General features: G+C 43.1%; 1 protein-coding gene across 3 annotated transcripts in view; it reads left to right on the top strand.

Moving 5' to 3' along the window:
• The window catches only part of ZDHHC1 (zinc finger DHHC-type containing 1), a 40,899-nt gene extending 26,695 nt beyond the window's left edge, over nt 1-14,204 (top strand). For 2 of the 3 annotated variants that reach the window (XM_056526386.1, XM_056526387.1), the window contains exons 8-12: nt 7,456-7,571; nt 8,266-8,348; nt 9,143-9,230; nt 12,195-12,306; nt 13,657-14,203. In XM_056526386.1, the coding sequence (XP_056382361.1) occupies nt 7,456-7,571; nt 8,266-8,348; nt 9,143-9,230; nt 12,195-12,306; nt 13,657-14,153 (896 nt within the window). In that variant the 3' untranslated portion in view covers nt 14,154-14,203. Of the gene's footprint in view, nt 1-7,455; nt 7,572-8,265; nt 8,349-9,142; nt 9,231-12,194; nt 12,307-13,656 lie in introns of all 3 variants that reach the window. The other variant, XM_056526388.1, reaches the window with a different exon arrangement.
• The last annotated feature ends 5,063 nt before the right edge of the window (nt 14,205-19,267 follow it).

Here is a 19,267-nt window from a genome sequence, read left to right as displayed (position 1 = left end):
TATATTACAAAATTGTCTGTGGGGGCACATTCACGTAAAAATTGTAAATAATTTCATATTCAAGCAACATTCACTTATTTTACTCCGCAAACTGTTCCAAACGCTGGAGCCGGCGTCATAGCCATTCCCCCTCATGATGTCATATCCCACCCCCTCATGACAGCATGCCCCGCCCCCTCAATACAAGTCTATGGGAGGAGGCGTGACAGCCATCACGCCCCCTTCCATAGACTTACATTGAGGGGGTGTGACATGATGTCACAAGCTGCCGGCTCCAGTGTTTGGAACAGTTTGTTCCAGCAGTGGAGTACCCCTTTAAGCGCGGTCCACACACAGTATTTTGGTCAGTATCTTTTGTCAAAACCAGGAGTAAGCGCCAACAAAATGCACATCTTCTCATTCCTGGTTTTGGTTAAAAATTCTGATCAAAATACTACGTGTGAACCCAGCTTTTGCCTACTAAAGAAGTACATTCTCCTGCAGGTGAGTATTAAGAGGACTTGTGGTCCGTTAAAAACAATTGTCTATTGTTATGTAACACGCAAGTGTTGATTCCAACAGTGTTTTTACTTTCGTGTTACACCTTTTTCTCCTTCATTAGTAAGATATAGTGATTTTATTATTTGGTTGACTGTTTTTTAAACTGAATTGTCAGGTAGGAAGAAGTTTATTGTAAAATGGGGTGTGTGATTGGTGCTGAGGGGGGCTGAATGTTGTTTAGGGGGGGAGTGATGGTAGAGCTCCTAATCACATCTCCTTAGCCTTGCATTCACATCGTGTTTTGCAATAAAGCTACTGTCCATGTGACGTTTAAGTGAGTTATAGATAGTAAAACCCCTATGTCTCAGGAACAGGGGGCATAGCAAGGAAGTTAAATAAAAAGTTTTAGGAATCATGGCCCCAGTGGCTATAGAATCTTATATGAAAGCTAAATGTCTTTTTGACTGACCACAGGTCCTTTTTAAAGTAATAGGAATAGATATGCATTCATTATGCAGATAGTTACACAGTATATGTAGTTCACCCCTAGGTATTCCTTTCTATCTTAAAATTCCTGGAATCCTTTCGTTTTGCTTGGTCAAATCATCTCTTGTGACCCCCATGTGCTTCTGTGCTCTCAGTGGGGTCACTTTCTCAGCACTAGAACCTCCTGTATGATTAAACTGCATGTGACAGTTAAGCTTTTTTGATTATTTACTTATGATTTCCAAGTTTTTTTTTAGAGAATATTAACCCCTTAGTATACCCATTTTTCCAAAATTAACAAAATAAGTATGAAAAAAATTACCCTATTCTGACTCCTATATTCCATATATGGGGCTGTATGAGTGCTAATTTTTTTGTGCTGTGATCTGTAGCTTTTATCAGTACCACTTTTGAGTGTATGACTATTTTTGATCACTTTTTATTTAATTCTTCCTGCAATGTGATGTGTTATTTAGTTAAGTTCATGCAGTTCAACATGCTGGATCATTAACACCATATTTTAATAGTTTGAACATTTCCACATGTTAGAAAATAGCAGTCTGATAGTGTAAGCAGTGCAACTACACTTGCTCACTATTGATCACTGCATCTGAAGGGTTAATGGCGGGCATCAGTGTGATTGCTGATGTCTGCCAGTAGCAGCAAGGTCCCAGTTGCTGATAGCAGCCAGGACCTGCCATCTGCAAGGCAAGCTTCATACACTACTCAAAAAAATAAAGGGAACACTTAAACAACACAACAACTCCAAGTCAATGACACTTCTGGGAAATCGCACTGTCCACTCAGGAAGCAACACTGATTGACATTCAATTTCACATGCTGTTGTGCAAATGGAACAGACAACAGGTGGAAATTATAGGCAATTAGCAAGACACCCCCAATAAAGGAGTGGTTCTGCAGGTGGTGACCACAGACCACTTCTTAGTTCCTATGCTTCCTGGCTGATGTTTTGGTCACTTTTGAATGCTGGCGGTGCTTTCACTCTAGTCGTAGATGAGACTGAGTCTACAACCCACACAAGTGGCTCAGGTAGTGCAGCTCATCCAGGATGGCACATCAATGCGAGTTGTGGCAAGAAGATTTGCTGTGTCTTCAGCGTAGTGTCCAGAGCATGGAGGCGTTACCAGGAGACAGGCCAGTACATCCGAGATGTGGAGGAGGCCATAGGAGGGCAACAACCCAGCAGCAGGACCGCTACCTCCGCCTTTGTGCAAAGAGGAGCACGAGCAAAATGACCTCTAGCAGGCCATAAATGTGCATGTGTCCACTCAAACGTTCAGAAACAGACTCCATGATGGTGGTATGATGGCTCGACGTCCACAGGTGGGGGTTGTGCTCACAGCCCAACACTGCAGGACATTTGGCATTTGCCAGAGAACACCAAGATAGGCAAATTCGCCACTGGCGCCCTGTGCTCTTCACAGATGAAAGTAGGTTCACACTGAGCACATGTGACAGACGTGAAAGAGTCTGGAGATGCCGTGGAATACATTCTGCTGCCTGCAACATCCTCCAGCATGAATGGTTGGGCGGTGGGTCAGTAATGATATGGTGTGGCATTTCTTTGGGGGGCCACACAGCCCTCTGTGTGCTTGCCAGAGGCAGCCTAACTGCCATTAGTTACCGAGATGAGATCCTCAGATCCCTTGTGAGACCATATGCTGGTGCTGTTGTCCCTGGGTTCTTCCTAATGCAAGACATTGGTACACCTCATGTGGCTGGAGTGTGTCAGCAGTTCCTGCAAGAGGAAGGCATTGATGCTATGGACTGGCCCGCCCGTTCCCCAGACCTGAATCCGATTGAGCACATCTGGGACATCATGTCTCGATCCATCCACCAACGTCACGTTGCACCACAGACTGTCAAGGAGTTGGCGGATGCTTTAGTCCAGGTCTGGGAGGACATCCCTCAGGAGACCATCCGCCACCTCATCAGGAGCATGCCCAGGCGTTGTAGGGAGGTCATACGGGCACGTGGAGGCCACACACTACTGAGCCTCATTTTGACTTGTTTTAAGGACATTACATCAAAGTTGGATCAGCCTGTAGTGGGGTTTTCCACTTTGATATTGAGTGTGACTCCATATCCAGACCTCCATGGGTTGATAAATTTGATTTACATTGATAATTTCATACGATCAGTTAATTCATTCATTCTGATCTAGGATCTAATTTTTTTGAGCAGTGTAGATTGTACACGCCGCAGGGTATAAATACACACTCTGGTGTGCTAAGTACCGGTCGACCAGGTCGTACGTTTTTGCATCCTGGGCTTAAGGGAAAGATTTTTAGTATCCTCCTATGTAATGCTGTGTTGATTCATCATGGGACTGATAGCAAAACAGATTAGGGGAGAAATCTAAAATAAAAGATGATGGCTGATCAGAGAGGAGGCTTGAATAAAAGGAAGTGAGTTTAATATACAGCACGATGAAGTAGTCCTGAAAGTAATAGAAAAACAGATAGTGAATCAGTGAGGGCTCTTAACTAAAATGCTTTAACTCCTTTCCGACCACTTAGCTTAAATTTGAGGCAGTTATGAATGAGCCAGATTTCATAGCTGCCCCCTTAACCCCTTCAGGACGGAGCCCATTTTGGCCTTAAGGACCGGAGCGTTTTTTGCACATCTGACCACTGTCACTTTAAACATTAATAACTCTGGAATGCTTTTAGTTATCATTCTGATTCCGAGATTGTTTTTTCGTGACATATTCTACTTTAACATAGTGGTAAATTTTTGTCGATACTTGCATCCTTTCTTGGTGAAAAATCCGTAAATTTGATGAAAAATTTGAAAATGTAGCATTTTTCTAACTTTGAAGCTTTCTGCTTGTAAGGAAAATGGATATTACGAATACATTTTTTTTTGGTTCACATATACAATATGTCTACTTTATGTTTGCATCATAAAATTGACGTGTTTTTACTTTTGGAAGACACCAGAGGGCTTCAACGGTCAGCAGCAATTTTCCGATTTTTCACAAAATTTTCAAACTCAGTATTTTTCAGGGACCAGTTCAGGTTTGAAGTGGATTTGAAGGGTCTTCATATTAGAAATACCCCATAAATGACCCCATTATAAAAACTACACCCCCTAAAGTATTCAAAATGACATTCAGTCAGCGTTTTAACCCTTTAGGTGTTTCACACAAATAGCAGCAAAGTGAAGGAGAAAATTCACAATCTTCATTTTTTACACTCACATGTTCTTGTAGACCCAATTTTTGAATTTTTACAAGGGGTAAAAGGACAAAATTTTTACTTGTATTTGTAGCCCAATTTCTCTCGAGTAAGCACATACCTCATATGTCTATGTAAAGTGTTCGGCGGGCGCAGTAGAGGGCTCAGAAGGGAAGGAGCGACAAGGGGATTTTGGAGAGTACGTTTTTCTGAAATGGTTTTTGGGGGGCATGTTACCTTTAGGAAGCCCTTATGGTGCCAGAACAGCAAAAAAAAACCACATGGCATACCATTTTGGAAACTAGACCCCTCGGGGAATGTAACATGGGATAAAGTGAACCTTAATACCCCACAGGTGTTTCACGACTTTTGCAAATGTAAAAAAAAAAAAAAAAATTTTACCTAAAATGCTTGTTTTCCCAAAAAAAATTTATTTTTAAAAAGGGTAATAGCAGAAAATACCCCTAAAAATTTGAAGCCCAATTTCTCCCGATTCAGAAAACACCCCATATGGGGGTGAAAAGTGCTCTGCTGGCGCACTACAGGTCTCGGAAGAGAAGGAGTCACATTTGGCTTTTTGAACGCAAATTTTGCTCTGGGGGCATGCCGCATTTAGGAAGCCCCTATGGTGCCAGGACCGCAAAAAAAAAACACATGGCATACCATTTTGGAAACTAGACCCCTCGGGGAACGTAACAAGGGGTTAAGTGAACCTTTATACCCCACAGGTGTTTCACAACTTTTGCATATGTAAAAAAATTTTTTTTTTTTTACCTAAAATGCTTGTTTTCCCAAAAATTTTACATTTTTAAAAAGGGTAAAAGCAGAAAATACCCCCCAAAATTTGTAACACAATTTCTCCCGAGTACGGCGATACCCCATATGTGACCCTAAACTGTTGCCTTGAAATACGTCAGGGCTCCAAAGTGAGAGCGCCATGCGCATTTGAGGCCTAAATTAGGGATTGCATAGGGGTGGACATAGGGGTATTCTACGCCAGTGATTCCCAAACAGGGTGCCTCCAGCTGTTGCAAAACTCCCAGCATGCCTGGACAGTCAACGGCTGTCCGACAATACTGGGAGTTGTTTTGCAACAGCTGGAGGCTCCGTTCTGGAAACAGTGGTGTACCAGACGTTTTTAATTTTTATTGGGGAGGGGAGGGGGGCTGTGTAGGGGTATGTGTATATGTAGTGTTTTTTACTTTTTATTTTATTTTTTGTGTTAGTGTAGTGTAGTGTTTTTAGGGTACAGTCGCACGGGCGGGGGTTCACAGTAGTTTCTCGCTGGCAATTTGAGCTGCAGCAGAAAGTTTGCGGCAGCTCAAACTTGCAGCCAGATACTTACTGTAATCCTCCGCCCATGTGAGTGTACCCTGTACGTTCACATTGGGGGGGACATCCAGCTGTTGCATAACTACAACTCCCAGCATGCCCGTTGGCTGTCGGTGACTGCTGAGAGTTGCAGTTTTGCAACAACTGTAGACACACTGGTTATGTATCACTGAGTTTGTGACCTAACTCAGTGTTTCACAACCAGTGTGCCTCCAGCTGTTGCAAAACTACAACTCCCAGCATGTACGGTGCATGGTGTACATTGACTGCTGAGAGTTGTAGTTTGCAACAGCTGGAGGCACACCGGTCGTGAAACACTGAGTTAGGTAAAAAAAAACTCTGAGTTTCACAACCAGTGTGCCTTCAGCTGTTGCAAAACTACAACTCTCAGCAGTCACCGACAGCCAACGGGCATGCTGGGAGTTGTAGTTATGCAACCAGCAGATGCACCACTACAACTCCCAGCATGCACTTTAGCTGTTTGTGCAAGCTGGGAGTTGTAGTTATACAACAGCTGAAGGTACACTTTTCCATAGAAAGAATGTGCCTCCAGCTGTTGCAAAACCATAAGTCCCAGCATGCCCATAAGGGAATGCTGGGAGTTGTGGTGGTCTGCCTCCTGCTGTTGCATAACTACAGCTCCCAGCATGCCCTTTTTGCATGCTGGGAGCTGTTGCTAAGCAACAGCAGGAGGCTGTCACTCACCTCCAACGATCCAGACGCTGCAGGTCAGTCCCGCCGCCGCAGCTGCTCCTGGGGCCCCGATCCCAACGGGGCGCCGGGGATCGGGGTCCCCAGCACCGGGGGTCGTCTTCCCGCACCCGCTCACGTCCTCCAGAAGAGGGGCGGAGCGGGTGCGGGAGTGACACCCGCAGCAGGCGCCCTGATTGGTCGGCCGGTAATCCGGCCGACGAATCAGGGCGATCGTGAGGTGGCACCAGTGCCACCTCACCCCTGCAGGCTCTGGCTGTTCGGGGCCGTCAGAGACGGCCCCGAACAGCCAGTAATTCCGGGTCACCGGGTCACCGGAGACCCGATTGACCCGGAATCGCCGCAGATCGCTGGACTGAATTGTCCAGCGATCTGCGGCGATCGCCGACATGGGGGGACATAATGACCCCCCTGGGCGATATGCCGGGATGCCTGCTGAACGATTTCAGCAGGCATCCGGCTCCGGTCCCCAACCGGCTAGCGGTGGGGGCCGGAATTCCCACGGGCGTATGGATACGCCCTCGGTCCTTAAGGACTCGGGATTCAGGGCGTATCCATACGCCCTATGTCCTGAAGAGGTTAAAGGGGTACTCTGCCCTAGACATCTTATCCCCTGTCCAAAGGATAGGGGATACGATATGTGATCACGGGGGTCACGCTGCAGCCCCCCAAAATCATCACAGCACGGAGCTAAGTTTTGCTCCGTGCATGATGACTCGCCATACAGGGGCCGGAGTATCGGGATGTCACGGCTCTGTCCCTCGTGACGTCACGCCTCGCCCCCTCAATTCAAGTCTATGGGAGGGGGCTTGGTGGCGGGACGGGGCGTGAAAAGGGGGCGGGGCGTCACAATACTCCGGCCCCTGTATCGTGAGTCATCTCGCACGGAGCAAACTTAGCTCCATGCTGTGACTCGGGGGGGCTGCAGGAGAGATTGTGAGGGTCCCCAGCAGTGGAACCCCCGCGATCAGACATCTTATCCCCTATCCTTTTGGATAGGGGATAAGATGTCTAGGGCGGAGTACCCCTTTAAGGGTTAACAAACTTCCTAAATGTCACTTTAAATATGTTGAGATTTACAGTTTTTAAAATGGGGTAATTTTGTGAGGGTTTAAACATAACGATGATAAATTGTTTCACATTATATTCTTTAACACAATTTTTTAAATTGAGCCAAACATGTATACTTCCATGGATACTTATAACAGAGGTTATGATTGTACTGTATTTTGTGTATTCATACCAGTGTGGAATAAACTTAGCACTTATGAATATATAATGCACCAGCGGCAGAAGCAGGAAATGAAGACAAGCAACATGGATCCAGATGCTGGAGGAACACCTCCCACTGGCCGGGCACAGGTAAAATAAGTAAACAAGTAAAGTTTTACATTTCTTATCTGAATTGCATAATTTAGAAATGGGAGCAACTTGAGTTAACAATTTCAAGACCTAAACGTTTAAGGATAGGGTCACACGTGCAGTATTTTGTTTGCAAATTTGCTGCTGCAAATTTTCCTACCCATTGAAGTCAATAGATAACAATATCAGCTGCACATGTAACCCTACCCTAAGGCAGAGTTTCCAAATGCTGGTGAATGTATGTAGCTTTCACCTCACCCCCATGCGTTTAGCGTAATGGGCGTGCGCCAGTAATCCCGTCCGCAACATGCACCTATTGGTGAGTGCATGAGGATGTGGTTTTGGCCGCATGTGTTCACCTGCTTTGGGAATGTGGCCTTAGAGCACCCTTAGGTGTGTTTTATTATTAATTGCAGCATGTTTTGATTTGGCTGTTAGCTGTACAGTATAACCAAAAAGTACATGCATGTTTGAGGAAGTACTGCAATGTGTAAGAGCACCCTAAATGCTCCTACAATGTGTGTAAAATCTATGTATTTGTAACAGGCCAGCCTGACTAAAAAGTGCACTAACTCAGATTGTGACACCTGTATTCTCCTAGTTGTGCCTTTGTTTAGTTTCCTTATCTTATTATAATGTTTGTCTCCTTTTTTGTATCCTGTGTCATAGTTATTTTTCTGCTTTTTTTCTTTAGAATGAGAGCTATGGTGGAAGTCTCATTTACACTAATCCAGATGTTTTATTTGAGAGCCCTTCATCTGGATCTCCAAATACAGAGTGAGTCTGCCAAACCCATTTTTGTCAGTCAAATGGAGCTGATAGCTAAATCACTGTACCTACCATGGCTAAGGTGCTGTTGGATAAGCCTATGTTCTCCATTATGTGCATATGATTGATGTTTCAGTGCGACACTCCTTACAGGAGCAGGGACTCCTGTTTATTCCCAAACTCCTTGCTCATATTTTACTGTAAATGAGCACTGTATAAATCGCCACTCACTTCTGTAGATGTACATACACCTCCAGCCCAGCAAATGAATGCTTAGTGGGTGGAGATGTATAACACAATGAGAACATGCTGTTTTAAGGAGTTGTTACACCACCACTAGAGATGAGCGAACTTACAGTAAATTCGATTCGTCACAAACTTCTCGGCTCGGCAGTTGATGCCTTTTCCTGCGTGAATTAGTTCAGCCTTCAGGTGCTTCGTTGGGCTGGAAAAGGTGGATACATTCCTAGGAAAGAGTCTCCTAGGAATGTATCCACCATTTCCAGCCCACCGGAGCACCTGAAAGCTGAACTAATTTATGCAGGAAAAGTCATCAACTGCCGAGCCGAGAAGTTTGTGACGAATCGAATGTACTGTAAGTTTGCTCATCTCTAACCACCACAATAGGTGTGCTCTACACCTGTACATTGCTGTACATATGGATTTCAGGGTAAAAAGAATACTGGAGTACATGATTAGCCCTTTTTGGACCAGATACAATTTACCCCTGTGGTAATTTACCCCTGAAATCAAATACATATGTATGATTTGTGTAGCTTTTTACAACTATGTTCTTTGAGCAGATCACCCGTGCCTGTGAACATTGATCATGGGAATAGAGACCCTGAGTTTGACCCGAAGACTTCATCAGCTGAACAGAAGAAACCAAAGGTTGGAACCAAAGAATATTTCCTCTCTGTGAGATTAGTGATGCAGAGCCTATAACTGAGCTCACTGTTATGTATGACATGATATATGGCATTCATGAAGCTATTATTATTTTATTTTTATTTCTTTTGAACCTTCAATCGAGAACAGTAACCTATGCCATTATAACTGTTCTGTCATACATATTTAAAAAGTACCTGTCACCAAATAAACTTTTCTAAAGTAACTCAGGCTATGTTCCCTAACTATTCCTAACACCCCTCCTGCCCTTAAAAAAAAATTCAGAGCTTTATAAAGCTCTGTATCATACCTTTTTTATTCTTGTAATCTCCCAGCAGGAGAAAATGGCATTCCCGAGCAGGCATAACATCACTGAAGCCTGCTGGGGGACCACCTCCGCCCTCATAGTTGCAGCGCTGTGATGAATGGAAGACCTCAAGCTCTGTGCATCTTTCAGTGAGGCTCTATCCACGTTTCAATGAGGCTCTTTGCAGATTTAAGTGAGTCTCTGTTCAGCTGTCAATCAAGCTCAGTGCAGCCAGAAGCACTTCCTGATTTTGGACTCCTGCCGGGCCAGGAGGAGACCAAACTCACTGTATTAATTCTGGCAGGGTACAGAACAGAGCTGCCTAGTGGCTGTTTTTTCTATTACATTTTAAACATATTTATGTTGATAATTTTAAGTGAATGGGAAAGTGTCTGCTTATTACACAAGGAACACTATATTAAAAGTTTTATTTGGCGACAGGTACTCTTTAAAAGTCCCTAAAATCATTTAATCGGGAGATAAAGATGTCCAGAGGAGTCTAGAAAACAAGGTTGGTATTTTTCTGGATTTCAGTGGCCATGCACCTCACATAGCTGTCTGCTGAATGTGTGTTCAGCTGACAGCTACTCTGCCTTCTGATGTTCCACAAACCTATATAGCAACAACTGTGGCAGACAACAACGTGAATGCAAATAATGTTTATTGTTTAAAATTACAATAAAAACAGGATTGGCGTCTGACAAATATGGAACATCTCTCATATTGAAGCTACTAATAATATGTAAAATGCCAGCATAGCATCTCAAGGTAATAGAATTCTATATAGCAGCCTAACAACAATACAGTGCTGGATCCAGATTCAGTGCATGAAAATATATGCATAAAGTGCTAAAGTACAGTACAAGCGCAGGATCACAGCAGCAAAATACCTACATGTGCAAGCAGAAAGTGCAACAGAGAGATGTCCACCCCTACGTCCGTTTCGGACTTGCGTCCTTCTTCCGGGAGTGCTGATGTTCCAGGCATGATGAGATTTGTAGTTCTGCACAATGTTTATGGACACCTTTTCTGTCAAAAATTCCTTTGAAAGACATTAAAGGGCCACAAAAAAAAGCATCCAAGGAAAAAAGACCAACTTAAACATGTAATATCTGGCATATAGCACATTTTCAAGAAAAAAAATCATAGACTTGGAACTATGTTTCTTTGCTAATATAATGTAACATTGGATGTCATTAAATAATTAAGTGCAAATACTTGTGTATGCATATTCGTCATGATGCCTCTGGCTTTGCAGAGACATAGGGCAGAGTCTCATCACTGCACATGCTCTGTAATAATTGTAACATAGAACCTTTGTCCCTAGGATCACACTATAGGGATTCATATACAGCTGCATCCTGTCTCCTGTTCTCACTTAAATTGTAGCTCTTACACACCGGAGAGCAGTGTCAGTTTCCATCACTTAGGGTACACTGCAGAACCTACTTACAGCACATAGCAGAGAAGGCAGTGCTATAACAGCATAGGTGCGATGGGGTCTGAGAGTTGCCAGGAGGAATCTGATAGGTGATAATGTAAGTCTGTAGTACACAGGAAGTCAGCTGACACATGGCAGCCCAATTTGTTATATTTTGGTGCAAGCAATTATCTGGTGGTCAGACTGGATTTCTTTACCAAAGAGGAACCTTTTTACCATCTAGCTATTCTCCTCCCTACAATCTGTGGAAGGGATCCAAAGGAGACCTACATGATTGCAAAAGAAAGTATTTTACTACAAGCCCTATCGTGCCTTGCATATGCTTCTTTCTGATAGGTCCTCCAGCTGCCTCCACACACATTGCTTATAAAATGTTGTTAAAATCATTCTCTGACTACTTCGCTTCTGCAGCACAATCTGCAGGTCCCCAGTTCTTTGAGCTGCTTCATACTGCTGTACACGCTTGGATTTCTAGGCGGAGGTAAAGCATTTGAAGAGAGCCATTCAAAGTACCATGATGACAGGGTCAGATCTGGCAGCACAGTGTGTTTCACAGCACCTGTATGTTCTCTACTTATGGCAACACATGGATAAGCACAGACCCATTCACAAGCAACAGCAGGAGGTGCAAAATTAGTAAAGTGGATTAATCTGCAATATAAGATATTTTTAATAGGGTTTTCCTGCAATAGTCCTATGAAATGTCTATTTTGCAAGTCATCGCTTAAAGGGGTACTCCGCCCCTAGACATCTTATCCTCTATCCAACAGATAGGGGATAGGATGTCTGATTGCAGGGGGCGTCAGGTGCAGCGCCGGAGGTTCGTGGCCCCTCCCATATACTTGCGTTGAGGGGGCATGGCCATGACGTCACGAGTGGGGCGTAACCGTGATGTCACGAGCCTCCGTTCCGCCAGTCATCCGGCATAGAGAGAAGTTCGCTATGTGCACCGGATGTCTGGGGTGCTGCAGCCGAAATCGCAGGGTTCTTCAGCGTCGGGACTCCCACGATCAGACATCTTATCCCCTATCCTTTGAATAGGGGATAAGATGTCTAGGGGCAGAGTACCCCTTTAATTGTTCCAAGGTGTACCTCCATTACATCCAATTATTAAGAAAAACTAGAATTTTACACTGTCCTGCATTAGTTTGATAAAACAAAAACTCTATGAAATAATAAAGTGAACTTTCAGTTATATGTGTGATTTATCTCCCACCAGAAGAAGAAAAAGAAAAGGACAAAAAGCAACAGAATCACTCCAGAAGATTCCAATAAACATTCAAGTGGCATACCAGACGTCCGTGTACTTCCTCCATCCCTTGAAGAAAATGGTGAGGTCTAAAAGTATAATGTGATTTGATATTTGTATATTTATGGTCACCAAAGTAAATATATGAAACCTGAAACAAAAGAATGTATATCTGTATGTTATGTCTAGTTTTATTAACAGCCAGACCAAGTTTTATTTTATTTTTTTATTTACATAATAGGACACTTCTGTCAGGAATGGGTATTTTGTTTTGCTTTATTTTGTTTCATGGAAAACAATTTCTTTCAAATTTTTTGTCTTAACTATATTGTATTTTACTAGCAGTTATACCTTTGTATACTAAAGACTCTTTGTGCAGATTCAGTTTTGTCCTCCACAGAACTTTTGTGTCCTAATAAAAGTGATATTGCTGTTATGGTTTAGCAGCTTTGGGGCGTCACAGCTGTTGCCATGCACTTCTCCATCCACAGTCTATAAATATGTGCTGATAATAATACATTTATTTAAAATAATAATATAAATAGTTTTCACTACATAATAGTATCCTTACTTTTAAGTATTGCAATGCTATTTCTAATTTAGCCTAGATAAGTAAAAGTGTTTCTCCTAAGTGGCTTCTGCTTTGATGGTGTAGTGAAAAAAAACTGTTCCCTGTAGAGAAATGTGTCCAAGTAGCTGATGATAAATGCTGAGTTAGCAAAGCCACTGATTGGCTGAGACACGCACACCCGCGCCAGCCAGCGAGAGAGCCAGCAGCGGGACACATTTCTACATCCCCAGGCTGATGAATGCTGTGGGGATGGGGTTCACAGTTGTACAGCAGCGGTGAGAGCGAGCTGCAGCAGCAGGGACACAGTTTTCAACATCCCTGTTCTCCTCTTCTTTGCCCCGATCTCGCCACTCTCAGAGAGGATACAGTTTGCTATATTCCGCTGTGAGAGCGCGGAGATCGGGGTGTAGTCAAATGTGTCCAGGGAGCTGGCACCAAATACTGAGCAGAGCGAGGCTGCCCCCCCCAACAACCAATAGTATGGAGCAGGTGTGCGTGTCTCAGAGTGTCTCAGCCAATCACAGTGGCTTTGCTGACCCAGCATTTATCATCAGCTGCTTTGACACATTTCTCTATAGGGAACAATTTTCTTCACTACACCGGATCTGTCCCAACCTGCTCCATGATAACAATTGTGGGAACTCACATGATATATATTTTATTAGTGTAAGGTGGATGTCTGTCAGCACAGTGGAAACAAACTGTGCACTGTTTCCAAAAGCAACCAGCACATTTCTTGAAAGAAGCTTGGATATAATAGAAGGAAAGAACACATTTGATCAACTTTTTATGCAATTTTAAAACTGAAATGTAAAAAAGAAAAACAAATTTAAATATAGTTATTATGTTTACTCTTTCTAGATGCTCCAGTGTCCCCAGCACCTCGGGCCATCCATTCGCCCAGTTTCCCATCAAGGTCTTTACCTGTTTTGGCTCCGATTAACTTACATCCAGTTCAGGCTGCAGGACCACCTGCTGAATATCACTCTGATTCTGCAGAGTCTATGGAAGAAATTCCAGTAGCCCAAACACATCTTGGCAGCTCTTCTATGAGCGAGAACCTGTTTCTCACACCAAGGAGTCCCAAAGACATAGTGAGTGAGTGTGAGCATGGACCAAGACAAAATCACTTCTGGCCTGTCACTTCGCAAAAGTTTGAACTGCTACCAAAGACTCCATCGATATTTGTCAGTGAGAGCAGTGGAAGACCTGCGCCCAATGGACTTGGCGAATCCAAAGCACAGAACATTCACAAAACACATTACAAAAAGATGTGGGTGGCAAAGGGCATGGAAGGAGAGCAGGTTCTTTCCATCTCTAATGCAGAAGTTTTGCCCTCCATCTATGCTAATAAGTAGCTATAACCCTTTTTTAATATGAAGATGTATAATCATTTATTCTTAATAAATTCTTTTTATATTTGATAGTATTGTGTTTTGCTAACTTTCTCTATGACAAATTATGGATGCTTTTTAAAGGGGTATTTCACTATTTGCTTTTATTTGTCTATGCTACAGGGGCTGTAAAGTTAGTGTAGTTCATAATATAGTGTCTGTACTGTGTGTGACGGTTTTCTCACAATTCTTCTGTCATTTAATTGCCCCAATATATATATAGAGGTAGGAGAGTAGCAATGCTAAGGCTGGTAGAGGTAGGAGAGTAGTAATGCTAAGGCTGGTAGAGGTAGGAGAGTAGTAATGCTAAGGCTGGTAGAGGTTGGAGAGTAGCAATGCTAAGGCTGGTAGAGGTAGGAGAGTAGCAATGCTAAGGCTGGAAGAGGTAGGAGAGTAGCAATGCTAAGGCTGGTAGAGGTAGGAGAGTAGCAATGCTAAGGCTGGAAGAGGTAGGAGAGTAGCAATGCTAAGGCTGGTAGAGGTAGGAGGGTAGTAATGCTAAGGCTGATAGAGGTAGGAGGGTAGCAATGCTAAGGCTGGTAGAGGTAGGAGGGTAGCAATGCTAAGGCTGGTAGAGGTAGGAGGGTAGCAATGCTAAGGCTGGTAGAGGTAGGAGAGTAGCAATGCTAAGGCTGGTAGAGGTAGGAGAGTAGTAATGCTAAGGCTGGTAGAGGTAGGAGGGTAGCAATGCTAAGGCTGGTAGAGGTAGGAGAGTAGCAATGCTAAGGCTGGAAGAGGTAGGAGAGTAGCAATGCTAAGGCTGGTAGAGGTAGAGTAGCAATGCTAAGGCTGGTAGAGGTAGGAGAGTAGCAATGCTAAGGCTGGTAGAGGTAGGAGAGTAGCAATGCTAAGGCTGGTAGAGGTAGGAGGGTAGTAATGCTAAGGCTGGTAGAGGTAGGAGGGTAGCAATGCTAAGGCTGGTAGAGGTAGGAGAGTAGCAATGCTAAGGCTGGTAGAGGTAGGAGAGTAGTAATGCTAAGGCTGGTAGAGGTAGGAGAGTAGCAATGCTAAGGCTGGTAGAGGTAGGAGAGTAGCAATGCTAAGGCTGGTAGAGGTAGGAGAGTAGCAATGCTAAGGCTGGTAGAGGTAGGAGAGTAGCAATGCTAAGGCTGGAAGAGGTAGGAGAGTAGCAATGCTAAGGCTGGTAGAGGTAGAGTAGCAATGCTAAGGCTGGTAGAGGTAGGAGAGTAGCAATGCTAAGGCTGGAAGAGGTAGGAGAGTAGCAATGCTAAGGCTGGTAGAGGTAGGAGGGTAGTAATGCTAAGGCTGGTAGAGGTAGGAGGGTAGCAATGCTAAGGCTGGTAGAGGTAGGAGAGTAGCAATGCTAAGGCTGGTAGAGGTAGGAGAGTAGCAATGCTAAGGCTGGTAGAGGTAGGAGAGTAGCAATGCTAAGGCTGGTAGAGGTAGGAGAGTAGCAATGCTAAGGCTGGTAGAGGTAGGAGAGTAGCAATGCTAAGGCTGGTAGAGGAGCAGTGAGCCTGTGATAATGGCACAGTCACCACTTGGGTTCTATCTTGATTTCTATGTTACTAGAGATTGATTGAACCTAACAACCAGCAATGAATAGCAAATTCAATGGAAGGAAGACCTTTAGTGGCTGAAACTTTACACGCTTTTATGTAGAAAAACAGGCTAATTTTTAATAGAAGTAAATTGCACTTTGGATACTGCTCACATACACTCACTGGCCATTTTATTAGGCACACCTCTTCAATTGCTATTTAACACATACAGCTAATCAGCCAATCATATGGTGGAAACTCAATGCATTTAGGCATGTAGACGTGGTCAAATTAACTTGCTGACGTTCTAATTGAGCATCAGAATGGGAAACAAAGATTTAAATGGATTCGAACGTGCCATGGTTGGTGCCAGACAGGCTGGTCTGAGTATTTCAGAAACTGCTGATCTACTGGGATTTTCACTTACAGCCATCTCTATGGTTTACAGAGAATGTTTAAAAGAAGAAAAAATCTCTAGTTAGTGGTAGGTGTGGGGATGAACATACCTTTTTTATATCCGAGGAGAATGGGCAGACTGATTTAAAATGACAAAAAGACAACAGCAACTTAAATATCCACTTGTTAAAACAAAGTTGTACATAATACCATCTCTGAATGCACAACATGTTCAACCTAGAAGCAGATGGGCTGCAGCAGCAGAAGACCACATTAGGTGCCACTGCTGTTAGCTTAGAAGAGAAAACTGAGGCTAAAATTTGCATACAAAAATTGCATAATGGAAGAATGTTTCCTTGTCTGAGGAGTCTTGACTGCAGCTGCAACATTGAGATTGCAGGGTCAGAATTTGGCATTAAAGAGTTACTCCGCCACTAGACATCTTATACCCTATGCAAAGGATAGGAGATAAGATGTGTGGTTGTGGTGTAATGGGGACATTTTCTTGCACACTTTAGTATCCTTTAGGCCCCTTAGAACCAAACGAGTGTCATTTACATGCAACAGCCTACCCAAGTATTGTTGCTGACTATGTTCATGACATGATCAGATGTGTACCCATGTACACCCATCTTTTGAAGGCTACTGCCGTAGAATAATGTCACAAAGCTCATATCACCTCTAACTGGTTTCTTAAACATGGCAATGTGGATACCACAGCTCTGGCAAACAGCTGATCAACATGGTGCTGGGTAATATGCATGCAACTTAGCAGATATTGTTGTACAACAAAAAAAGACACTGAATGCCTTTTTAATTCATCCTAGGAAAAGTAATACAAGCAATTTCCACTAGATGGCAGTATTTAGCAAATGATAAATAATTGTATAGCTACAATTACTTCACGTATAATACTATATAGCAATTCAAAAAACATTCACATTTCCCTGTTGTATTTGCATTCTATATTAGGAACCCCATAATTCTGTGTTTGTATAAAATGAACCAGCCCACTGAAGGATATACCCGGCACTGCTATTTCACACACAAATACGTAACTGTACTCCTCTAGCTAAAAGACCATTCCGGTGCTCACATACAGAGTAGAAGATATATCCAATGCAGAGAATTAGATGAATGGAGGACTTTTTTATTGTATCACGGCATGCTTAGCGTTCCATGACATGCGGGAGAGCGGGCAACACCAGAGGGGTGTGGGGGGGGTGAGATGGGTGACGGTCCGTATTGCGCATTCAGCGCTTCATCAGGCCTCTAAATTACACAGGAGGGAGTGTTTATAAAGACAAGGTGAGCTATCGCCATAGTAACAGTGTAAATAACCAAATGTGCACACCAAAAAATTACTCTTTATGTGTGAACCACTGAACTGAACTGCAGGGCGTTAATTATATTTCTTTTTGTTTCTTTCATTTAGACCTTCTGTAGCATTTAATCTAGATGTCCATCTAGCTTCTTTGGTAAGTAACTGCTCTTTAGTAGCTGACTGTTCGATTCTTTCTATAGCAGCAAACTTGAGTGATTTGGGGGATCCATCATGAAATTCTGTGACATGTAAGATTAAAGGGGTTATCCAGGAAAAAACTTTTTTTATATATCAACTGGCTCCAGAAAGTTAAACAGATTTGTAAATTACTTCTATTAAAAAATCTTAATCCTTTCAGTACTTATGAGCTTCTGAAGTTAAGGTTATTTTCTGTCTAAGTGCTCGTGTCTCGGGAAACGCCCAGTTTAGATGCAAATCCCCATAGCAAACATCTTCTAAACTGGGCGTTTCTCGAGACACGTGTCATCAGAGAGCACTGAGACAGAAAAGAACCTTAACTTCAGAAGCTCATAAGTAGTGAAAGCATTAAAAAAATTTAATAGAAGTAATTTACAAATCTGTTTAACTTTATGGAGCGAGTTGATATATAAAAAAAAGTTTTTTCCCTGGAATACCCCTTTAATTGTGGTGCTCCCACTCCGGTTTTCAAAGACCTAAAGTGTTCTCTTATCCGGTGGAATAATGGGCGTATTTGTTTTCCCAACGTAAAAATGCCCACAGTCACAGAAGATGGCGTACACCACTAAATCTGATCTGCATGTGATAAATTGCTTTATTTTTATACTGTAACCTCCTAATTGCAGTTCCTTAGATTTAAAATTGTGGTTGAGGCCTGACGAAGCGCTGATTGCGCGATACTGACCGTCGCCCATCCCACTCCCCCACCCCTCTGGTGTTGTCCGCTCTCCCGCATGTCATGGAACGCTAAGCTTGCCGTGATACAATAAAGAAGTTTTTCTCACGCCAAGACCGGGTGAGTGCTCCATTCTTCTATTTCTCTGCATTGGATATAGTTTGTATAAAATGGTTTTACCACTTTACATTTAGGGTCTTACATATCCTAGCGTTCTTGTTTACCTGAACTTCCAGTGATACATTTTATTTTGCAGCATGTAACTTGGGGTCCATGTACATGGCTTTCCTGCACAAATTGACCTTCTAGGCCAGTGGTCTCCAACCTGCGGACCTCCAGATGTTGCAAAACTACAACTCCCAGCATGCCCAGACAGCCGTTGGCTGTCCGGGCATGCTGGGAGTTGTAGTTTTGCAACATCTGGAGGTCCACAGGTTGGAGACCACTGCTCTAGGCAGTACACGGAGTCCCTTTAGGCAGTAGCCACTCCATGAGATACCTTATTACCAAATAGCAATGTTTAAGGGCAGAATACCTGCCTTTTACTGCACACAAAAATATTAATAATAATACTAAGAATAATAGAGCATGCAAAATGTTTCCCCTATATGTATAGATATTTAATAATGCAATAGTATGACTGAAATGTGGGCTAATAATATGGAATATTATGGTCAGAAAGGTAGCAGACATAGCAGTTGATATGAGGCCCAACAGATTGTCCTTATATAGAAGGAAATGCTGCAGGAAGTGCGACCCATAGATTTGTAGCGCCATCGCCATTCTGTCTCCGCCATTCTGTAGGTTCATGAGATTGATTACCGTATGTAAAATTTCTGATCATTTCCCTCTTTGTTTAGGGGAGAGGAGTCGTCTTATGGAAATTTAGATAGAAATTATAGATATGGATACTTACATAAACCAGCAGCTAGATTGTTATTTTTCCTATAATACGGGCTCTGACTACCCTTATTTTGTACGG

Source organism: Hyla sarda, chromosome 6, assembly GCF_029499605.1.
Source record: "Hyla sarda isolate aHylSar1 chromosome 6, aHylSar1.hap1, whole genome shotgun sequence".
NCBI lineage: Eukaryota > Metazoa > Chordata > Amphibia > Anura > Hylidae > Hyla > Hyla sarda.
Note: the sequence above shows the minus strand (reverse complement) of the source record. Positions and strands in the feature narration are given on the sequence as shown.